This window comes from Pristis pectinata, chromosome 10, assembly GCF_009764475.1.
Source record: "Pristis pectinata isolate sPriPec2 chromosome 10, sPriPec2.1.pri, whole genome shotgun sequence".
Classification (NCBI taxonomy): domain Eukaryota; kingdom Metazoa; phylum Chordata; class Chondrichthyes; order Rhinopristiformes; family Pristidae; genus Pristis; species Pristis pectinata.
In genome coordinates this window covers 81,898,451-81,921,574 of record NC_067414.1, presented here as the reverse complement: position 1 = coordinate 81,921,574, position 23,124 = coordinate 81,898,451, and the positions used below count along the sequence as shown (strand labels likewise).

The window sequence follows — 23,124 nt, the reverse complement described above, 5'->3', positions numbered from 1 at the left end:
AAGGTGCATTTGGTTGGATCCTAAACTGAACTCTGCATTAGATGTGTTGAAAGAAATTCTCATAACTGTGCAGTTCTCAACTGATAGCCAACAGTCTAACCAGCACACTGTTAGCCACAGGATTTCTGCAGTGCCAGGTGTGTTGGATTCCTTGTTTGTCCAATGAGACGGTGCAAACTTCTGGAGTTATTCCAGCTCTTATGCTGGGAAATCTGCCTGATTAATCCGCACCAGGTTAATCTGGTGCAGATACTGCAAGCACGTTGAAATCAGTGGGAGAAATTGTCAGGAGAAAGACAAGTTTTTTTTTACTGTTTAAATGGGCCTATCAAACTGTTGTGTCTGTGTGTTTACTCAGCTTGAAGTTTTTTAAAATCAGTTTTTAAGCATTCCAAACGTGTGAGATTTTTTGACCTTCACAGTCGTTGAATTTGAATAACTGGTATGGCAGATGATGAGTTGGGAGGGGGGTGGGCCTCACTGGTGTCATTCCTATACTTGTCCAGACAGCCAGTTAAGTTGAGAGAGGCCCTTTCTGCCCTGCTGACGTGCTGAGAGGTGAGCTCCCTGTGAAAGAACATACCTGGATTCATGCTGGAAGAAAGAGTGGTACAGGGTACAGGTATCTGGGACATTAATGGAAAATCTACCCCAATTTATTCTTGTGATTAGACTAATCCATTAGGTTACCCAGTTTCATGGTTCATAACCAACTTTGTTCAATATGTGATTAAACAAAACTGGTAAACCCTATGTTTCACACAGAAATACTGCTCTGCATACCAAACTCTTCCAATGTCATTCATTGTCTTGTAACCAGAGTGTAAATGTGAAGCTGAATGTTTTAAGTGTTGCATATGATTTGAGCAGTTTTCTGGTGCTTGGACTAAAAATTTGTGTGGGCAATGAACATACTTTTAATCATAGTATTAGAAATATTCTGAAAATGTTTTCGATGATTGCATGAGATATATAATTTTTCATTTTCAGTTATTAGTCTTGTTTCCTTTTTGTTTTTCATCAGGCATTATCCTATTGGTTTACTTTTTGATCTGCATGCATCGAACACTGCACTGCCATGGAACGTTATAGTTCACTTTAAGGTAACTTTACACTTCTGACCGCTATGTTGTTTACAACTACAGAATTGCAAGTACATGCTTAGGATTTATTTAAAGGCATATTGTCCAAACTCTGTGATTTTGTTTTTATCTATATATGTTCATATGTATAATGGATACTCACTGCCTATGACATAAAGTTTCTGCATTTTGTACTTGTGTTGACCCAACTTGGTTCAAATTGAAATGCTTTGATTGTCCCAAAGTAAAACCACAGCAAATTATGGGGGTGGAACCACCAAAAGTTTGAAACTCTTACGATATCTGAAAACGGCATTTCATGTATGACCATTTAATAAATTCTGTCATTCAAAACTCTGCTACCAACATCTAAGGTTACACCATTGCCCAAGAGCAGGCTGATCTATATTTTACTCCCACGTTCTCCTCTCTGCAAAAAAAAATTAAGTTTAGACAGCCTGCCAACACCTTTCAGTTTTGTTAGCAGTTTTTCCAGTTAAAGAATAGATAATAGATTGATTTAAAAACAGGGGGAGTTATGAATTTATACATAATTGACTTGAACTGTAAAATAGTTCTTCTGTCTAGCTAAATGTTTTCTGAAGTTGTCTGTCTTTTGTGTAGATGAAAAAAGTGTAAATGTAATTTCGGAACACTTAAAAAATAATGACATTGCATTAAGTAATGTGGTTCATAATGCCATTGGTCACTGCCGTGACCCAAAAAATAATTTGTTCATTCATTCAAGGAATGTGGATGTCATGAGTCATGCTGATGTAGGTCGTTCATCCCTAATTTTCCCTGAACAGAGAAGGCAGTTGAGAGTCAACCATGTTACTGAGTTTGAGTCATATATATGTCAGACTGGATACGGATGTTGATGAACCAGATGGGTTTTTAGTGATGATCTGGTAGTTTCAGTTACTGTGATCAATACTAGCTTTTGCTTTTAATTCCAGTTTTTAAAAAGTTTAACCGTTTGAATCTAAATTCCGCAGCTGCCATGGTGGGATTCAAACTTGTGTCCTTCGATCAATGGTCCAGAACTCTATCTGTTAGTTCAAGAACTTAACCTGTATGAAACTCTATAACCTGTATGGAACTGTATTGTATGTGTAGTTCTTTGGCACCTTATTTATTGAACCACACTACCCCTTCTAACTGTAATGATACATTATTTTTGAACATGCTACTCTTCAGACTTGGTAACTTTGTGAATCCTTCTTGCTGCCCTCCAGTTTTGTATCTGATTCCCTCAGTCACCCAAGTCCCACACTGGACTTTCCCCCAGGTTCCCAAACTTCTCTTTAAGACCCACTAAAAATCTTTTTATCCAATTTATGGCATGCACCTGGTCATCTCCTTTGGTTCAAGAGCTGATTCAGAATTGCCATTGCCTTTTTTTTGTTAGAGGTTGTGTTTGGGAAGTAGTTTTGAAGCAACCATTGCAAGCTGTTGCAGTGCATTTTATAGTCGAATTAGACTGTAGTCACTGTGTGCTGATGCTGGAAGGATTGAATGTCTAAAGTTATGTATGGTTGCCAGTCAAACATGATACCTTTCCCTGCATAGTGTCAAGCTACTTTGGTATTGTTGGAGTTACAATAATCCAGGTGTGGAGAATATTCATTTGCAATTCTGACATGCTTTGTAGGCAATGGAAAGGCTTTGTGATACTAACTGCAGAGTGCCTTGCCTCTGGCATGGTCTTATGGCTACATTTTAAGTGATGGAGCCAATTAAGTTTGTGGTGAATAGGGAATGTTGATGGTGGTTGATTCATTCTTGTACTGGAGGAAGGTAATTAGATTTCTGTTTTGTTGGAGATGGTCATTGCCTTCCATTAGCCCAAGTGTTATTGCCACTTATCAACCGATTATAGATGGGAGCTACATAAGTGCTTTTTGTTTTTCTAGTGGTGGTAGTGAATTATCAATGGTTGCCAATAAACTTGACCTTCCTTATTGGCATAGTCATTGAAAATGATTGAAGAGAAACTTAATTAACCTGGACTTTTTTCAGCCTTGCAGGCCAAAGTTTCATTGCGAATTGGGCTAACTTTTGCTACTTGCTAATTGTTAAATTTGATTTATTTGTATTGGATTCCATAGTTAGGTTTCAGACTTGTATTCTGTGACTTTGTTTCCTTTTTCATTCAGTAATATAGACATAGAACTGCGCACGGCAACAACAGACCCCGATTTATTTTTGTTCATTATGCTTCATAAATACTTTACATTTATAACAAAATTGTCGGCATTATAATGTCACTGTAAGTAAAATGCCCAGGTCTGAGCAGTTTTCCCACATTTCCCACATTTCCCCGAAATAGGGAATCCTATACAATAGTTGACCAAATTCTATCCAGGCTAGATGGAATTCTCTAACTTGCAAAGGTTTTTTTTTACCTTTTTTATATTAGTATGGAAAAGAATTGTGGTGTTTAATTGTCATGACAAATTCATGAGATTACGAAAAAGTGAAAATATGTTTCTCGAGTTAGTAACACCTAATTTGTATGTTTTCCTATAGAAACACAAGGCAATTAAATTGCTGTAATAACTGTTACAAACACTGCAGTTGAAATTTTGGCATCTTGAAATGGATCTTGTTGAATGAAGCTAAATTACTAGATTCCAATGTCATAGATGTAAAATATCAATTTTCTTCAAACCACTTCACATCATCAACACCATCATCCTCTCAGTACTATTCCACAAGCTTCAACACCCGGGCCTCTATAACTCCCTCTGCAACTGGATCCTCGACTTCTTATCAGGACACCACAGTCAATGTAGATCAGTAGTACCATCTCCTCCTTCTGACAATCAGCACAGGGTCATCTCAAGGATGCATGCTTAGCCCACTGCTCTACTCTACACTCATGACTATGTGGCTGGGCACAGCTCAAATGCCATCTATAAATTCCCTGATGACACCATCGTTGTTCGCAGAATCTCAGATGGCGATGAGGAGACGTACAGGAGTAAGATAGATCGGCTGGTTGAATGGTGTCGCACTCACTGTCAGCAAGACCAAGGAATTGATTGTGGACTTCAGGAAGGGGAAGTCAGGAAAACATACACCAGTCTTCATTGAGGGGTTAGCGGTGGAAAGGGTGAGCAGCTTCAAGTTCCTGGGTGTCAGCATCTCAGAGGATCTATATTGGGCCCAACACATTGATGCAATCACAAAGCAGGCATGTCAGTGGCTCTACACTACATTAGAAGTTTGAGGAGGTTGGTGTGTCACCAAAGACTCTTGCAAATTTCTATAGATTATGGTGGAGAGCATTCTGACTGGTTGCATCACCACCTGGTATGGAGGGTCCAATGTGCAGGTTCAAAAGAGGGTGTAGGCTCAGCCAGCTCCATAACAGGCACAACCCTTCCTGCCATCAAGGACATTCTCAAGGGGCGATGCCTCGAAGTCAGCATGCATCATTAAGGATCCTCACAATCCAGCACATGCTGCCTTCTGATTACTACCATCAGGGAGAAGGTACAGGAGCCTGAAGACTCTCACTCAACGTTTCAGGAACAGCTTTTTCCCCCTTCGTCATCAGATTTTTGAATGGTCCTTGAACACTACCTCGTTATTCCTCTTTTGCACTATTTATTTATGTCTTTTGTGTCTTGTACTGTACAGCTGCTGCTGCAAAACAACAAATTTCCCGGTGTATGTCAGTGATAATAAACCTGATTCTGATTCCTATGGCTCACGCTTTTCAATGTAACCTTCTCACTATAGCAACTCTGAATTTATTGTGCTATTCTGATGATAACTTTATACCTTCCTCCCATGTACCTCTTTTCCCAACCTTCTCCCAATTCATCTATTTTGTCCTACATTTGGTAGCATTAGGATTAGCTCCATCTGGGCCATGCATTCAGTGTTCATAGAATTATAGAGACTTGCTGCACCAAAGGAACTTCCAGTCCATGTCTTTCTTGGCCAAAAGTGGATTATTTAGGTTAATCTTACTTTCCAGCTCTTTGTCCATGGTCTTGTAGATTGCAAATCCAGGTATTTTATTGAGATGTGGTGAGACAGCTGCTTCCATCACCCTTTCAAACGGTCAGTTCATAAGCATGCTACCGCACCCTTCCAGGCATTTACACTCCTTGAGTGAAAAGATATCTCTGGATTCCGCCCTGATAAATCTCTGCCTTATTGTTATTGTCCTCTTCAAAGTGCCATAAATCTTTCCTGTTTTCCCTGTTTAGGCCTTACATAATTTTATGTAAATTTCATTTCTGGCTCAAAAGAAATCAACCCCAACCAAGCCAAGCTCTGTTCATGAATGTAATTCTACAGTCTGAGCAACATCTTGCAAATCTCTTCTGCATGCCCTTTAGTGTTACCTTATCCGTCCTGTGGTGCTACAGGGGCAGATAAGTGGAAAAGGTGGTTTAGTAAAGAGAATTCATAGTTGTACAGCACAGAAAGAGGTCCTGTAATTCACTGCATTCACACTGGCTATCAAGTACCTACTGTATCTAAATAATTCCATTTTCCAGCACTTGGCCAGTGACCTTTTGTACTTTGACAATTACACATTAAGGGTCCTGCAATTTATGTGTTTATGTACAGAGAGATCTTGGGGGCCCAAGTCCATAGTTTCCTGAAAGTGACTGCACAAATTCATAGGGTGGTAAAGAAGGCGTATGGCATGCTTGCCTTTATTGGTTGAGGCATTGAATTCAGGAGTCAGGAAATTATGTTGCAGCTTTATAAAACTCTGGTCATAGAGCAATGCAGCATAAATACAGGCCCAGTAAGTCCATACCGATCATGGTGCCCACCCATCTAGTCCCAATTTCCTGTGTACGGCCCATATCCCTCTAAACCCTGCCCCTGCATGTACCTATCCAAGTGCTTCTTGAATGATACTATTGTACCTGCCTCAACGACATCCTCTGGCAGCTCATTCCATATACTCCCCACCTTCTACATGAAGAAAATTTCCCCTCAAGTCCCTTTTAAACCTTTCATCCTAAATCTATGCCCCCTAGTTTTGGACTCCCCTACTCTGGGAAAAGATTGCTACCATTCACCTTATCTATGCCCCTCATGATTTTATAAACCTCTATAGGATCACCCCTCATTCTCCTATGCTCTAAGGAATAAAGACCTATCCTGGCTAACCTCACCCTATAACTCAGGCCCTCTAGTCCTGGCAACAGCCTTGTAAATCTTTCCTGTACTCTTTCCAGTTTAACCATGTCTTTCCTCTAACAAGGTGACCAAAACTGTACATGGTACCCCAAGTGCGGCCTCACCAACGACTGCAACATAATTTCCCAACTCCAATACTCAGTACCCTGACTAATGAAGGCTAGTATGCTAAACACTCTTTTTACCACTTTGTCTCACTGTGATGCTGCTTTCAGCAAACTATGCACTTGTACTCCTGGGTCCCTCTGTTCCATTACACTCCCTAGTGCCCTACCATTCATAGTATAAGTTCTACGCTGGTTTGACTTTTGAAAGTACATCACCTCGCACTTATCTGTATTGAAATCTACTTGCCACTCCTCAGCCCACGTCCCTAACTGTTCAAGATCCTGCAGTAAACTACGATAATTTTCTTCACTATCAACAACACTTCCTAATTTCGTGTCATCCGCAAACTTACTGATCAAGCCTTGTGCATTCGCATCCAAATCATTCATATAAATAATGAATAACAAGGGTCCCAACACTGACCCCTGGGGCACATCACTAGTCACTGGCCTCTATTCTGAGAAACAAACTTCAACCACCACCCTCTGCCTCCTACCTCTGAGCCCACCCAACTAGCTCTCCCTGGATTCCATGGGACCTAACCTTCCAGACCAGCCTACCATGCGGGACTTTGTCGAAGGCCTTGCTGAAGACCAAATGGACAACATCCACTGCCCTACCCTCATCTAACTTTTTGATAACCTCTTAAGAAAACTCTAAAAGGTTCATCAAGCATGACTTTCCACACACAAAACCATGCTGACTCCTCCTAATCAGACTCTGTCTATCCATATGCTGGTAAATCTTGTCCCTCAGAATTCCCTCCAGTAGCTTCCCCACTACTGACGTCAGGCTGACTGGCCTGTAGTTTCCTGGCTTGTCCTTGCTAAGCTTTCTTAAACAAAAGAACAACATTAGACACCTTTCAGTCTTCAGGAACTTCACCAGTGGCTAATGATGAAGCAAAGATCTCCGCAAGAACCTCTGCAATTTCTCCTTGAGCCTCCCACAAAGTCCCAGGATGCATTCGGTCTGGCCCTGGGGATTTATCCTCCGGGATACTCAGAGCCAATCCGCGCTCTGAGTTTTTCCGCCTTGCCTTTTCAGCCTAGTGCAATGAAATAAATGCAGTTTAACTGGGTATTCCTTTCCTTGCCTTTACTGTGCCTCTTGCTATTCCTGATTACTAAACTTGCTTTTGCTTGTTACTGCTTTATCCCATGACTTTCTCCTGCTCAGAGTCTCACTCCCTGTCAATCTAGTCTAAATCCTCCCACGTAGTATTGGCAAATTTCCCTGCAAGGATATTGGTCCCTCTCTGGTTCAAGTGCAAGGCCTCTTGTACAGGTCGCCTGCACCCCAGAAGAGAATTGGAATTGGTTTATTATTGTTACTTGTACCAAGGTACAGTGAAAAACTTGTCTTGTATACCGTTCATATAGATCAATTCGTTACATGTGCATTGAGGTAGCACAAGGGAAAACAATGTAGAGTAAAGTGTCACAGATACAGAGAAAGTGCAGCGTAGGTCAACAATAAAGTACAAGGTAGATTGTGAGGTCAAGAGTCCATCTTATCATACTGTGGAACCATTCAGTAGTCTTATAACAGTGGGATAGAAGCTGTCCTTGAGCCTGGTGGTATGTGCTTTCAGGCTTTTGTATCTTTTGCCTGATGGGAGAGGGGAGAAGAGAAAATGTCCTGGATGGGTGGGGTCTTTGATCCCAATGGTCCAAGAAACTGGTTAGCCGGCATCTGGAGTATTGCTTTCAATTCTGGTCACCCTATTACAGGAAGGATGTGGAGGCTTTGGAGGGGGCGCAGAGGAGGTTTACCAGGATGTTGCCTGGATTAAAGGGCATGTGCTATAAGGAGAAGTTGGACAAATAATGGCTGTTTTCTGTGGAGTGGTGGAAGCTCAGGGGAGAACTGATAAAAGTTTATAAAATTATGAGAAGCATAGATAGAGTAGATAACCAGTATCTTTTTCTCAGGGTTCAAATGTCTAATACTCGAGGACATGCATTTAAGGTGAGAGGGGGAAAGTTCAAAAGAGACGTGCAGGGAAGAGTTTTATTTTACACAGAGTGGTGCTGCCTGGAACACACTGCCAGGAGTGGTGATAGAGGCAGATACAATTGAGGCGTTGAAGAGGCTCTTTGACACATGAATATGCAGAGAATGGAGAGATAAGGACCATGTGTAGGAACAAGGGATTAGTTTAATTAGGCATCATTAGCTTAATTATTTTGGCACAGCATTGTGGGCTGAAGGGCCTATTCCTGTCCTGTACTGTTCTATGTTCTAATTCAAATGATTACCTAGATACAGGTGACCCCTGTATTACGGAAGTTTTCCCTTACAAAATGCACAAATTGCTATTCATATTTGAGATGTGGAATAAGATTTGCTCACAGGTCTTACCTACTCTATCTATGTTCCTCATAATTTTGTTTAACTCAATCAGCTCTCTCCTTTGAAAGGGAGAATAACACTATACCTGTGCAAATCCCCACAGCCAATGTCTGAAAATCCTTCAAAAGGATAAACCCTCGCAAGGCATCAGGCCCCGGCCGTGTACCTGGCTGGGTACTGAAAACCTGTGCCGACCAACTGGCTGGAGTATTTAAGGACATCTTCAACTTCTCACTGCTGCAGTCGGAGGTTCCCACCTGCTTCAAAATGCAGCAATCATTCCAGTGCCCAAGAAGAGCAGGGTGAGCTGCCTGAAATACTATTGCCCAGTAGCACTCACATCTACTGTGACAAAGTGCGTCAAGAGGTTGGTTATGGCTAGAATTAACTCCTGCCTGAACAAGGACATGGACCTGCTGCAATTTGCTTACCGTCACAACAGGTCTGCAGCAGACGCAATCTCACTGGCTCTCCACTCTGGAGCGCCTGGATAATCTCAAGACATACGTCAGGCTACTGTTTATCAATTACAGCTCCGCGTTCAACACCATGATCCCCTCAGTACTAATAACCAAGCTTTAAAACCTGTACCTCTGTAGCTCCCACTGCAACTGGATCCTCGACTTCCATATAGGGAGACCACAGTCAATGCGGATCGGTAGTAACATCATCTCCTCACTGACAGTCAATAAAGGTGCACCTCAAGGATGCCTGCTTAGCCCACTGCTCTACTCTCTCTACCCTCATGACCTGGTGTTTGAGCTGTGCTTAGCCACTACCTATAAATTTGCTGATGACACTGCTGTTGGTAGAATTTCAGATGGTGATGAGTAGGTTTACAGGAGTAAAATAGATCAGCTGGTTGAGTGGTGTCACAACAACAATCTTGCACTCGACTTCAGGAAGGGGAAGTCAGGAGAACATGCACAAGTCTTCATTGAGGGGTCAGCAGTGGAAAGGGTGAGCAGCTTTAAGTTCCTGAGCATCAACGTCTCAGAGAATCTATCCTGGGCCCAACACATTGATGCAATCATGAAGGCATGCCAATGGTTCCACTTCATTAGGAGTCTGAGGAGATTTGTCACCAAAGACACTCGCAAATTTCTATAGATGTACGGTGGAGAGCATTCTGACTGGTTGCATCACCGCCTGGTACGGAGTCTCCAATGTGTAGGATTGAAAGAGGCTGCAGAGGGTTATAGACTCAGCCATCTCCATCATGGGCACAACCCTCCCCCACCACAGGGGACATCTTCAAGAGGTAGTGCCTCAAGAAAGTGGCATCTATCATTGAGGACCCTCACAGTCCAGGACATGCCCTCTTCACATTACTACCATCAGGGAGGAGGTACAGGAGCCTGAAGACCCAAACTTAACAATTCAGGAACAGCTTCTTCCCCTCCACCATCAGATTTCTAAATGATCCATGAACCCAACACTATCTCATTATTTCTTTTTTTTGGTCACTATTTATTTATTTTTGTAATTTATCGATTTTATGTCTTTGCACTGTACTGCTGCTGCTGCAAAACAACAAATTTCACATCATACGTCAGTGATGATAAATCTGATTCTGATTCCACCTTGCCTGCTTCAAGGAAAACAAACCCAGCCTATCCAGTTTCAACTCTAACTAAAGCACTAGCCCAAGCAACACCTGTACCTCGGCACGTGACAATAATAAACCAATACCAATACCCCGGTGAAACAAACTGCTGGAGGAATTCAGCGGGTCATTTAGCATCGGTGGAGGCAAAGGAGTAGTCGACATTTTGGGTCGAGCCCCTGCATCAGGGTAATTGGCTCTGCATCCTCTTCAGTGCAATCATGTCTTTCCTATAGTGTGGCAACTAGAGCTGCACATTGTACTTCAGCTGTGGCTTACTCCATGTTTTATAAAGGTATAACATAACCTCCCTGCCCTGGCTAATAAAGGCAATTAACCAGTATGCCTTCTTAACCACCTGTGCTGCCACCAGTCTCCCATATGGGACCTTGTCAAAGGCCTGAAGGCCAAGTAACCTGCATCAATACATTTTGATGCTTCTTTGAAAAGTTCAATAGAATTGGTCAGACAGGATCTCCCGCTAACAAACCCACGCTCTCTTTGATTATTAATCCCTGACTTTCCAAGTGTACATTAATCCTGTCTCTTGGAATTTTTTTTCCAATAACTTCCCTACCACTGATGTTGGACTCAGGTCTGTAATTACCTGGCTTATCTGTCACCGACATTTTATCCTGCTCTAAGGTCTATCTAACCCTTCCCTCTCACATAGCCCCCTATCTTTCTATCATTCATGTGTCCATCTTAATGCTAACTTCTAGAATTCCATCAGTTGCCCCTCTGAATTCTCTAACCACATTGCCATTCTCCTTCGTGAATACAAATGAGAAGTATTTATTTAAGACCTCACCTATGACCTCTGGTTCCATGCTCGATTGCCCCTTGGTCCCTTGTGGGCCCTACTCTTTCCCTGGTTACCCTCTTGCCACTAATATACATACCAAATGCTTTGGGATTTTCCTTCATCTTGTCTGCCTGTGATATTTCATGCCCCTCTTTGCCCTCCTAATTTCTTTAATCCTTTCCCCCTACGATTTCTGAAGTCACGTTACACTTCTCCCTGGTTTCAGATCTCTGTACCTGCCATGTTTCCTTTTTCTTTATCCAACTCTTGATATCCATTGATATGCAAGATTCTTTGGACTTGCTGTCCTTGCCTCGCTCACTTATGGTGACCCATTGGCCCTGAATGCGCACTTTTTCACTCTTTAATGATTCCCCAGTTGTTTGATGTATACTAGCCTTCAGGTTGCTGCTCCCAGTCTACTTTTGCCAGGTCCTGTGTTATGATAGAGTTATCAGCCTTCCCTCGAATTCAAGGACCTAAATTTCCAGTCCATCCCAATGGGTTGAATATAATGATTCATTGCAGAAAAGAGCGGTTCTTGAACCATGCTGCATGGAGACTGAGGTTGGAAGAGTGAATCACATTCTTTTTAAAAAATTAATAAATCGGAAGACTATAATTGTGGTGGGAAGATTTTAAAGGGAATTGTTATAGGAGGAACATACCACATAGAGTCATAGAACCATATAGCAAGGAAGTGAGCCCTTTGGCTCATGTGGTCCATGCCGACCTAGATTCCCATCTTCATTTGAGCTTCAGCATTCACTAAATGTGATATATCAATGTCCGTTGTATGTGAACCCTTTCAGGAATTCTTTGCCATTTAATTTGTAATTTGATTGTAATGTCAACTCTGCATTCCTGTCCATTTGTGCTAACCTCTCATTCTCTTGCTTTATCAAGAATCGATCTTCCTCGGGCTTAAAATTATTCAAAGATTCTGCTTCCACTGCCCTTTGAGGAAGAGTGTTTCGAAGACTAATAACCTTCTGAGGGGTGGGGGGTGGTGGACATTTTGCCTCCTCTTTTTTAAATCAGTGATCTCTTGTTCTTAAACAGTGACCCCCTAGTCCTGGATTCTCTCACAAGGGGAAACGTCCTCCCCACATCCACCCTGTTAATTTCCTTCAGAATCTTGCATGTTTCAGTTAAGTTGCCTCCCCTGATCTTCTGAACTCCAGCATGTACAAGCTCTGCTTGTACAAGCTTTTCTCATCAGACAAGCAGCTTATTGCACATGTATCCAACACATTTGTATCCTTCATTAAATAAGCAGCCTACAGTGTATGCAGTACTCCCATTGTGGTCTCATTTGTGCCTATAAAACAGTGCATAAATTTTCCTACCTTTTGTACTCAATCGCCCTGGTAAGAAGGAATGAGATTGTTAGCTTTCCTAAATACTTAAATATGTACCTGTATATACTAGTCTTCTGCAAATCATGCACTTTGAAACTCCACAATGTTCTAGTGCATATCTTGGACATTATAGATATGTTTCTAATTTTAACTTTAATGTTCATGTTGTACCTTTATTTGTATATCAGAGAGCAATGTAATGACAAATGCTTAACCAAATCTAGTCAATATTGGGCTACTAGCAAAGTTTGGCACATTATGGTAAAGAAGGTCCACTCTTTCTTGGCCCAATTGTAGCATTCTTGCTTTTAAGTTAGAAAGTTGAATGTCCAACTCCCACCAAGGAACTTGCATGTTAAGTTAGACTGAGACCATATTTGCATTGAGAAAGAGCTGCATGATTTATGGTATCATTTTCAGATAACGTCAGATAGGCCTGTCTAGTCCCTCATCTCATGCACATTGGAAGAACAGCAACAGTAGTTTGTGGAGACTTGAATTGGGGGTGGGGTGGGGCAATGGGGGAGTGTTAGGTTCTCACCCTGCTGATGTTTATTCCTCGCCCTGTAGCACTAAAACATAGTCATTGGTTCATAGTCAACAGGTCATTAGCTAATTGTTTGTGGGATCTTGTTTTATGTAACTTGGCTACAATAATTCCCAACTTTATGAAAACTGTCATGAAGACTATATTTCAGTTGTACTTTATCAGTTGTGAAGTGTTTAGGCATTCTGGTAATGTGAAAGGCAATATATAAGTGAAATTCCTCTACATGCTGTCCCTGAGTAACAAACAGGTTCCATTTTTAGAGATGTCCATAAGTCGATTTTTGTCCATAAGTCAGAGAATGCACAAAAACCACTTGATGTGGTAACCATACCTCCACGGTATAGTAATGAATGGCATCAAAAGCACACAAGACTGATTAGAAAAAACAATTACTAGAAGTAGAGAGAGGAAACTAGTTCTGCCATTCAAAGGAACAAATGTATGTATGTTTGTACATCAGACTTTTGAATTTAATAATGTTACAGGAGCTTGTTCGAATGTAGGGGTGTCTGTAAGTTGGGCAGTCTTAACCTGGGGACAGCCTGTATTCACTTTATATGCAAGATGTTGATTAATTTGATGAGAGATGCATATATATCAGTTATTTGTGGACAACATAAAAGGAAGGCTAGTTTACTTGATATGGTTATATCTATCAATGTAAATAAATTCTTCTTTAAAGAGAAGGTGATTTTTATAAAAATCATACAGGGCATCCACTTTGAATTTAACAGGCAACCACTGGTAGCAAAATCCTCAGCTCTTTTGACTGCCCCAGTTTCCTAAAGATCACTGATTCAAACAATCTTTTTAAGGCTTTTGTGTAGCCCCAGTGTCAGCTGCTCAATGTTTTTTGTTGAAACTGCTGTAAAGGAAATGAATCTGAGGTTTTGGTATTTTATATATAAAAACAATTTTGGGCTCTAGTAAATGGCAAGTAATACACTTGATTGATGCAAATGTGCTAATGGCATTAACTAACATTCAGACATGACACAAAATCTTCCACCTGTTTCACAACTGCAACAATTAAAATTTAATGAATATTTGGTTTCACACTGCAACCTACTCAAAGACTAAATTGGAGTGGGATATTCATGGAGTATTATTGGATACACAAGTTCAGAGAGAACGGGGAGGTTTTGGCAAAAGAATTATGAAAGAGAAGAAAGAAAAAGCATAGGGGGACGAAGAGATGCAGCAAAGGCCCAACCTTCTCTTAGTCTGGAGTTTATATGAGTTAACTGAACATGGCTCTCTTAACTGGACCTCGGGGCTCAGTTTGATGTACTGTTCACTCTCTGGAGATTGATGTGGGGCAGTATTAGGTTTGAGCCAATTCCCTTGAGACTGCTTTCTATGGTGTTATGACTGATGTGGAATGGGAACAACTGGATTACTCTGGGAATGATCTGGCATGGATTTGCCGGTGGTGATTGGTGGAAACAGTTTGGGGGGGGGGGGGGTGGAGAAAACAAAATCAATGGGCAGATGAAGCCAGCTGGGGTGGGAAGGGTGAGACATCTGCCCATCATCCAACCCAGGTGTTCCTGCTGGTTCACATAGGTTCTCAATTACAGCTCCTCCCACCCTGTCTCTTGCAAGGATGCTATCAATTTCTCGGCCTCCACCACATCTGCTCCCACGATGAGGCTCTCCGCTTCAGGACATCCGAGATGCCCAACTTCTTTTCTAACTGTGGCTTCCCCCCAACTGTAGTCGAGAGAGCTCGCACCCACATCTCAGACATTTCCCACACCTCTGCTCTCGCCCCACCCCTCCCAGACTGCCAGGAGAATTCCAAGAGCAAACTGAAGGAACAGCACCTCATTTTCCATCTTGGAACCTTGCAGCCTAATGGCATGAACATTAAAGTCTCCCACTTTAGGTAATCCCCATCCCCTTCCCCACAACACCCAACCACCCCACCCCCACCATGCTTTTCTTCTTCCCTTTCCTGGCCTTTTTTTTCTCTTACCTTTGACCCATCCCCTGGTGGATCTGCTCTCCCCTCCCCTGCCTATCACTATCTCTTACCTGCATCTACCTATCACCATCCTGTGCCCACCCCGCCTCCCCTCTTTTGTCTACCTCTCACTGCTCTGCCTTTCCCTCCTATATATTGGGCTTCTCCTTTTCCTATCTTCAGTCCTGAAGAAAGGTCCTGACCCGAAACGTTGACTGCCTCTTTTTCTCAATGGATGCTGCCTGGCCTGCTGAGTTCCTCCAGCATCATCATATTTCATCTGGAATCCAGCATCTGCAGTCCTTTGTTTCTCACATAGGTTCTCTCTCCCTTTGTTCACCTTTCCCATTTCTATCTGCCCATCACACATACACCTGTCCTCTTGGGTTTCTTCTCTTCTGGCATACTCTCCTATATCCTCCCCCATCTGGTTCCGTCTGCCCATCATCCAGCCCTTATCCGGTTCCACTTATTAACTTCTAGCCTCTGTCTCTATTTTTCCCCTCCACTCTCCTCCGCCTGTCTCCATCTTCCCACTTAGTTTTCCCCTGCCTGTTTCCACCTATCAGTCACCAGCCTCTATCTCTTAATTAACCCCTCCCCCTACCGGCTCCATCGGCACATCATCCCTCACCTCACCTGGTTCCACCTATCACCTACCAGCTCCTGTCTTACCCCTCCTTCTGGCCTCTTTATACTGGCTATCTTCCCTCAACACTATGTCATAATGTAGGGTCACAACCAGAAATGCTGACCATCCCTTTTCCTCCGCAGATGCTGCTTAACCTGCTGAGTTCCTCCAGCAGTATTTTTTTTGCTCCAGATTCCAACTTTTGCAGTCTCTCGGGTTTCTGAGGGTTGGAGGACTGGAGTAGGCTCCTTAGATAGGAAGGTTTAAACCTTTAAGGGGGATTTGAACACAATGAAAATTTTAAATTACATTACTAAATCATTAGAAATTATGAAGGCAAAGTATTTTTCATTTAGAATAGTGATATGTTATTGATGTTTGACACTGCAATTAAAACTTTTGTTACTTTTTTTTAATCCCTCAACACCCTCGATGAAAAACAATTTATTTTTGTTAATCTTGAACTTTGTAATATATTCTAAATAACAGCAAATTTTGGTGCAAAAAATTGATATCAAAAGAGATTATGTAGACAAACTTTGCAAGGATTGTACCTTAATTTCTGTTGTTTAATGAAGTAAATTGTTCATTTATGTATTAAGCATCAGCAGATTGGGCTACTTGGTTTTCACCATGGCCCAATTTAATCCTCCTTCCTATGTGCATTCACTCATTCATTTCCAGTAAGAGTTGCTGAAGGACAATCAAGAGTTGTGCCTTTCCAGTATTTCCTCCTGCATTTCAACTTTGTTCAGAAAACGGGCCTACATGAAGTACTGACCAAATGTTGAATCTGGTAATTATGAGCATCTTGCTTGATTACTGGATAAACTCGCTGAGCCATTGGAGAAAACTGCAGTTATTGAGTGCAAAATCTTCTAAATGGTCAGTTGTATAGTATTTTGTATTATCAGCCTGTTTTTAAAATGTATTCCTGAAAAGCAACGTGATAAAATCACTTCTGAACAATCTACAGTTCTATTATTTGATTGCATTTGTTGAGCAGCAATATAAGTTATTAACTACACTTGTTTTTGCTGATGGAACAAATTGTACAGTTACTTTAGATTACAACGGTGTGCTTATCATTTCCCAGAATTTTCCTGAAACGGAACTGCTTCATTGCCTCACAAAAGATGCCGTTGAAGCTCATTTTATGTCTTGCATTAAAGAAGCTGATGCCTTAAAGCACAAAAGTCAAGTAATCAATGAGATGCAGAAAAAGGATCATAAACAGCTTTGGATGGGCTTACAAAATGGTATGTTACTTTGTCACCTCTTAATATTGTTTGTTTTGCTGGCTGTTGCAGATGTTCTTGTCTTCCTGTGTTAGACTAATAACTGGAAAATCGTTCCAGAATTACATTTCCCATTTCCAAATTTGTTGTTTTCCTGAACAATTGTTTACTATTTTTAACCAAGGACTCAAAACAATAGTGTAAAAATTCTATATAATAGGTGGGAAAAGTTTCCTCCAGGATATTGAGGACAAATACAACCATTCATGTCTACTTCCTGTATCTTTGGTCTGAGGTTTTTTTTGAAAAACAGTTGTTGAATGGCCAATTTTAAAATGCTTTGAAGGGGTTAATTGATATAGCCCAGACTAAAACTACTTCAGTAATAAACTATTTTAGACTCAAGAACACTTCAAGTGCACTATTAAACAACTGAAATCGCATTGTGTTAGTGAAGGTAATTTTCCTGAGAATTTAGAGAACAAGCCTTAGATCGTGGAGCAATGTGCAGTCACATCAGAGACATGATAGAATTCACACTCTAACAGGCACCTGCCCCAGCTTGCTTTATTATTTCATTGAAGGTTTTAGTTTGGTAAAGCAACCAAAAATTTGGGTATCGGGGTAATATGGCTTTTTATAATATTTTCTGTTGAAAATGTATCTAGCTGACATAGTCATCATTAGAAATGTGTAAATTATTCCATATTACATGTTGACAACGGGTAATCCTGATGATTGAAGAATGTGCAGCTTCTGAACGTGTGGGGATCTATGGTTGTTGAAGATTGTTGTAACCTTGTATAGCAAAATACTTTGCCCAGTTTGTAGCTGATACTAAAAGCTAATCTCTTAGTCCCAGCATAGCGTTATATTGTTGATACTTTTGAGAGCAAGTATGCTCTTCCTCAGCCCCCACACTCATTTTTGTGTATATTACATTTCAAATGAGAATAATCTATCTCTTGGAGGATTCTTCTGTGCATCTCTATGCTAGACATCAATGAGTGTCTGCTACTCTGGTATCTAATACATTATATCTTGCAATGATGAAAGAAAAAAACAAGTTCAGTGCACATTCTTTGCAAAGCTTTTTTGCATTATGAATAGAAATGTTAAACATTTGTAAAGAACATAATACAACATGCAACATAATATATTGAATCTATTATTGTTTACATAGTGCAATACTTGTATGAAAGAAAAAAGCATGTGCAATAACAACTCAAATCTTGTCCTGGTTTGAAATGTGCCAACTAAATATGCAAATTTTAAAGCAAAATAAGAGAGCCACAGCTTTCTGCAAATAAGAATGTTACCTTGCTTTTATGAAAAATCAGTCATTGAAAAAAAGAAATAAAAGCTGCTTCTGAAACTGATAAAACTCTTTTAGAATATGTAGCATCTTTCATTGCTTTTTATAGGGTTTTTGCATAGGTTTTTGAAGATCTCTAACTTGTGAAACAGTACATACAACCACAAAAGAAAAGAAAGTACCATTTGGGTCCATGGAATCTCAGAACATGATACATCTGCAAGTATCTTCTGGTGTTTAAATGAGAAGCAAAACTAATTCTGACAGTTGGTCAAAAAATGCAGAATGTTTGAAGGGTGTGTTACAGGAATTAACCAGTATTTTGTTTTTAACACCTGATTTACATTTTGATTAACTGACATTATGTTAAGTAAATATCAGTTCAGATGATTCAGTTTAACATTTGACATTCACACTTCAGTCACCAAACCTCCTGTTGCAAAGCTGTGATTGATGTACAAATTCTCAAACCTGCTTGGTGCATTGCAAATAAGCCATGAAGATAAAGGGGTGTTTGTCTTTTGGTTAGTGAAGTAGATACATCAGAGATAAGCCCAGTCATTTGATTCCTGCAGTAATAACGGTCCAGCACTTACAATATTGGCTAAGTTTTCTTTTTTGTCTTGCTCTTCAACCAAAGGATATTGAGGCCAAATAAATTAACTATGTTACTCCTGGATTATAATGAGCTATTGGCTAATTGCGTGTACTTGGTTTATCTCTGGGAACTTCCTGATAAAGTGGCTCAGTGCTGCAAAAAAAGTAGTGAATCCAGATACTTAACTCTTGTGAAAATTAAGGAACCTCTTTCAGTAGCTTGCATTAAAAATTTGAATGAATGCTGATTTGCTTCACAAACATGTTGCACTTGAATAAAAATAAATTATATATTTTATTTTTTGGGATCGGGGGATGCTGCTGGTAAGTCATTTATTACCTATCCCAATTGCACTTGACACATGGTGGTGAGCCACCTTCAGGAGCTGTTGCATTTTTCTGGTGGATGTACTCCCACAGGACTCTTGGGTAGGAATTTCCAGAGTTTTAGACCCAATGATAACAAAAGAATGATAATTGTATTTCAAAAGTAGGATAGTGCACAACTTGGAAAGTAACCTGCTGGCGGTGTTGTTCCCATGAACCTGCTGCCCTTGTCCTTGGGAGTCAAGGTCACAGATTTGCAGTGAGTAATGGCTGTTCCTTTTGTAGATAATGCACATTGCAACCATGCTGCACTGGTGGTGGAGGAGATGCATGATTAGGTCGGTTTTTGAGTGCCAATCATGTGGGCTGCTTTATCCTGAATGGTAATTTTCTGCTTGAGAGATGCATTCATCCAGGCAAGTATTCCGTCACACTCCTGGTACCTCTTGAATAGTGGAAAGACTTTGGAGTGACAGGAGGTGAATTATGCAGTACAGAAATCCCAGGCTCTGACTTGCTCTTGTAGCCACAATATTTATGTAGTAGGTTTGGTTGAGTTTCTAGTCAGTGGTGATCCCCCAGAATGATGGTGATGCAAGATAGTAATGACATTGAATATTGGGGATAGGTGGTTAGAATTTCTCTGTGTTTGTGGTATGAATGTTACTTGCCACTTTTCAGCCCCTTCCTGAATATTGTCCATGTCTAGCTGCTTCATTTGTTGAGGAGTTGCAAATGGAATTGAACATAGCATAATTGTCAGCAAACATCATCATTTCCAACCTTATCATTAGGAGCAATGTCATTGATGTGATGGCTGAAGAAGGTTGTGCCTTGGACATACCCAGTGAAACCCCTATAGTGATGTCCAGAAGCCAGATGATTGATGTTCAATAACCACAGTAGTGTTCCTTTGTGTACGGCATGACTCCAACTACTGAAGTATTTTCCCCTTCATGCCCTTTGACTTCAGTTTTACCAGGGCTGCTTGAACCTACCCTGGGCCAAATGTTGCCTTGATGTTGCCTTGATGTCCTCATTTCTGGAATTCATCTCTTTGGGACAAAAGTTGTGAGGAGGTTTTGGAGAGCATTTGCTGTACCCAGTGCTCACATCTGTTTCTTGGTATGTGGAGTGACTGAAGGCTTCTGTGATAGTGGGGATATTAAGAGGAGATGGATCACATGCTTGGCACTTCTGACTGAACAGAACTGAGGATACTTCAGCCTTTGTTGCTGACATGTCGAGTGCTTGAGTCACCTTCTCTTATTACTTGTTATCTACCTCCAACTAGATGTGACAGGATTGCAAAACTTTGATCTGATGGTTATGGATTGCTTGGCTCTGTTTTGTTACTTGCTATCTTGCTGTTTAGCAAGCATGTGGCGCTGTATTGCAGCTTCATTAGGTTGACATCTTATTTCGGGTATTTCTCTTGCTGCTTTTGGCATGCTCTTCTGTGCGCTTCATTGAACCAGGTTTAATTCCCAGGCTTACTTGTAATGATGAAGTGAGGAATATGTTAGTTCATGTGGTTACAGGTTGTGGTGGGAGTATAGAAGTTGGATCTCTATTCTTTGCAGTTTAGGAAAATGAGTCATGGTCTAATTGAAGCACTAGATCCTAAGTGGGCATGAAAGGTTGATGTTGAGATGCTTCCACTAGTAGGAGAACTTCTAATGAGAGATCATAATTACAAGATGAGGGAAAGGTTATTTAAAACTGACACGAACAGGTATTTCTTGGAAAACACAAGAAAATGTCAGCAGGAGTAGGCCACGTGGCCCCTTAAGCCTGCCCTGCCATTCCATATGATCATTGCTGATCTACCCCAAGCCTTAACTCCTCATCTGTGCCAATTGCCCATACCCCTCAATTTTAAAAATTTATCCACCTTCACTTCTAAATACTTATGGTGATCTAGCCTCCGCAACTCTCTGGGGAGAGAATTCCAGAGATTTACTACTCTCTATCAGAAATTTCCATGCAGCACTATATTAAATGTAGTGTTGTATTCTCTACTGTGGAGAGTTGTAGATGCTAGATCACAAGAGGTTTTAAAGAGGAGGTAAATTTTTGGAAGTTCAGGGAATTGAGGACGATGGGGAACTGGCACAGAAGAACATTTGATGCTAGAATGTTGCTGGGTCTTCAGGAGTTGAGTTACAGGGAAAGATTGAACAGGTTAGGAGTTTATTCCTTGGAGCAAAGAATGAGGGGAGATTTGATAGAGGTTTACAAAATTATGAGGGGTATAGACAGAGTAAATGCGAGTAGACTCTTTCCACCTAGATTGGGAGAGAGAAGTATGAGAGGACATGGCTTTAGGGTGAAAGGGGGAACTTCACTCAGAGAGTGGTGGGAGCGAGGAATGAGCTGCCATCTGACGTGGTAAATGCGGGCTCACTCTTAAGTTTTAAGAATAAATTGGATAGATGCATGGATGGGAGAGGTCTGGAGGGTTATGGACTGGGTGCAGGTCAATGGGACTAGCGGAATAAAGTTTCGGCACAAACTAGAAGGGCCGAATGGCCTGTTTTCTGTGCTGTAGTGTTCTATGGTTCTATGGCTGTCGCAGTTGTGTTATGATTACATTGAATGGCAGGGCAGGCTTGAGAGGTCAGGTGGCTTACTCCTGTTCCTTTCTTTTTGTATGTTTTTCTTGTGTTTCATACTGTGCGTCTAATGGATGCCCAAATGTCAGTTGCCAGAGCTGTTTTGAGTCTTTGCCATTTAACATGCCCCAATTCAATGGAGGGGTGAGAGGATGGGATTTTGTCTCCACAAGGGTTATCAGACAGTCACTTCTACCAATGTTGTCAGGGACAAATACATCTACAGCAGGTGGATTGGTGGCAGCAAGGTCAAGGAGATTTATCACTGGTGTTGGTACACTCACTACCTGCCACAGACCCAGTTTGCCAGCCAGCTACAGGACTCAGCCAGCTTCAAGTGCTCCTTTAATCTGGGTCTTGCATTGTCCAGGTCCCTCTTCTGAATGGATGTTGGTATATCAGTAGCATAATTGAGATTGAGTAATGGTTTGAAAATTAAAATTGAGAGGGTTGATTTTCTGCATTATAGATTTTCATTGAGTGAACAAGATCTGTATGGTCAAACAATTGAATTATGTCCAAAGTGGAAAAACATAGTAGGGACCTATTGCTGTTAGCAGTGGTCTACATTTTACAGCTTTGGTATTGTTATCTTCATTGGCACAGGATTTAGGAAAAAGGATTTGAATGAATCTTATAGGCCTAGTCAGCCAACTGGAATCACCGCCACCTGCATATTTAGTGCCTCTGCATCCTGACCTGTTGGCTTATTGGACAAAGCATCTAAGACTCCAATGGTTTGACTTAAATGGCAGTGAATCTTCTTAGTAAAACACTGCAGGAGCTTGAACCCTGAAAGCTTTGACAGCTGTCAAAGGTTATGCCAGCTGTCAAAGGTAAGAGAGAATTTAAATGTTTCACAATATCCCTGACGCTGAGACTTTTTTTAAAAGTGCTCAAAAGTGAAGCAATTTTTTAAACAAATACTATTTTTTAAATAAAGTAAATTAGAAACAATTATCAGAAGTAATCAATAACAAAGGAACTTCTCCTTTGCTTTCTTCTGTGTAGCCCTGAAATCAGTGGGATCTTGGGTCCTGTGCCATATTTAATCTGAGTGTAAATGCAGGGCAGTCTCAGCAGATGGAGCACTGTGGATGGATTCCACGTGGAGTCCAGTAGTGGAGAAAATTAATGGATTTGGCGTTCTGAATCTACATGTTAAACAGTTTTCATGGACTTCTACTTAAACTGGTGATGATCAGAGCTGCCAACATTTACCAGCAGGATACAGGCCATAATTTGAGGTGAATGCTGCTGTCTCTGGGTGACAACAAAGGCACACAACACTGTTTCTGAAATTGAAGGTAAATATAGCATTGCTATTACACGATGTACCTCCTAAGCTATCTGAACATTGACTATCTAATGAACTTGAATGCAGTTTAAT

The 23,124-nt window shown here is 41.0% G+C and overlaps 1 protein-coding gene across 2 annotated transcripts in view; it reads left to right on the top strand.

The window, feature by feature from the left end:
* atg5 (ATG5 autophagy related 5 homolog (S. cerevisiae)) overlaps positions 1-23,124 on the top strand; it is a 184,779-nt gene that overhangs the window by 28,086 nt on the left and 133,569 nt on the right. For both annotated transcript variants that reach the window (XM_052025046.1, XM_052025047.1), the window contains exons 4-5: positions 1,025-1,103; positions 16,739-16,901. In XM_052025046.1, coding sequence (XP_051881006.1) covers positions 1,025-1,103; positions 16,739-16,901 — 242 coding nt within the window. The remainder of the gene's footprint in view (positions 1-1,024; positions 1,104-16,738; positions 16,902-23,124) is intronic.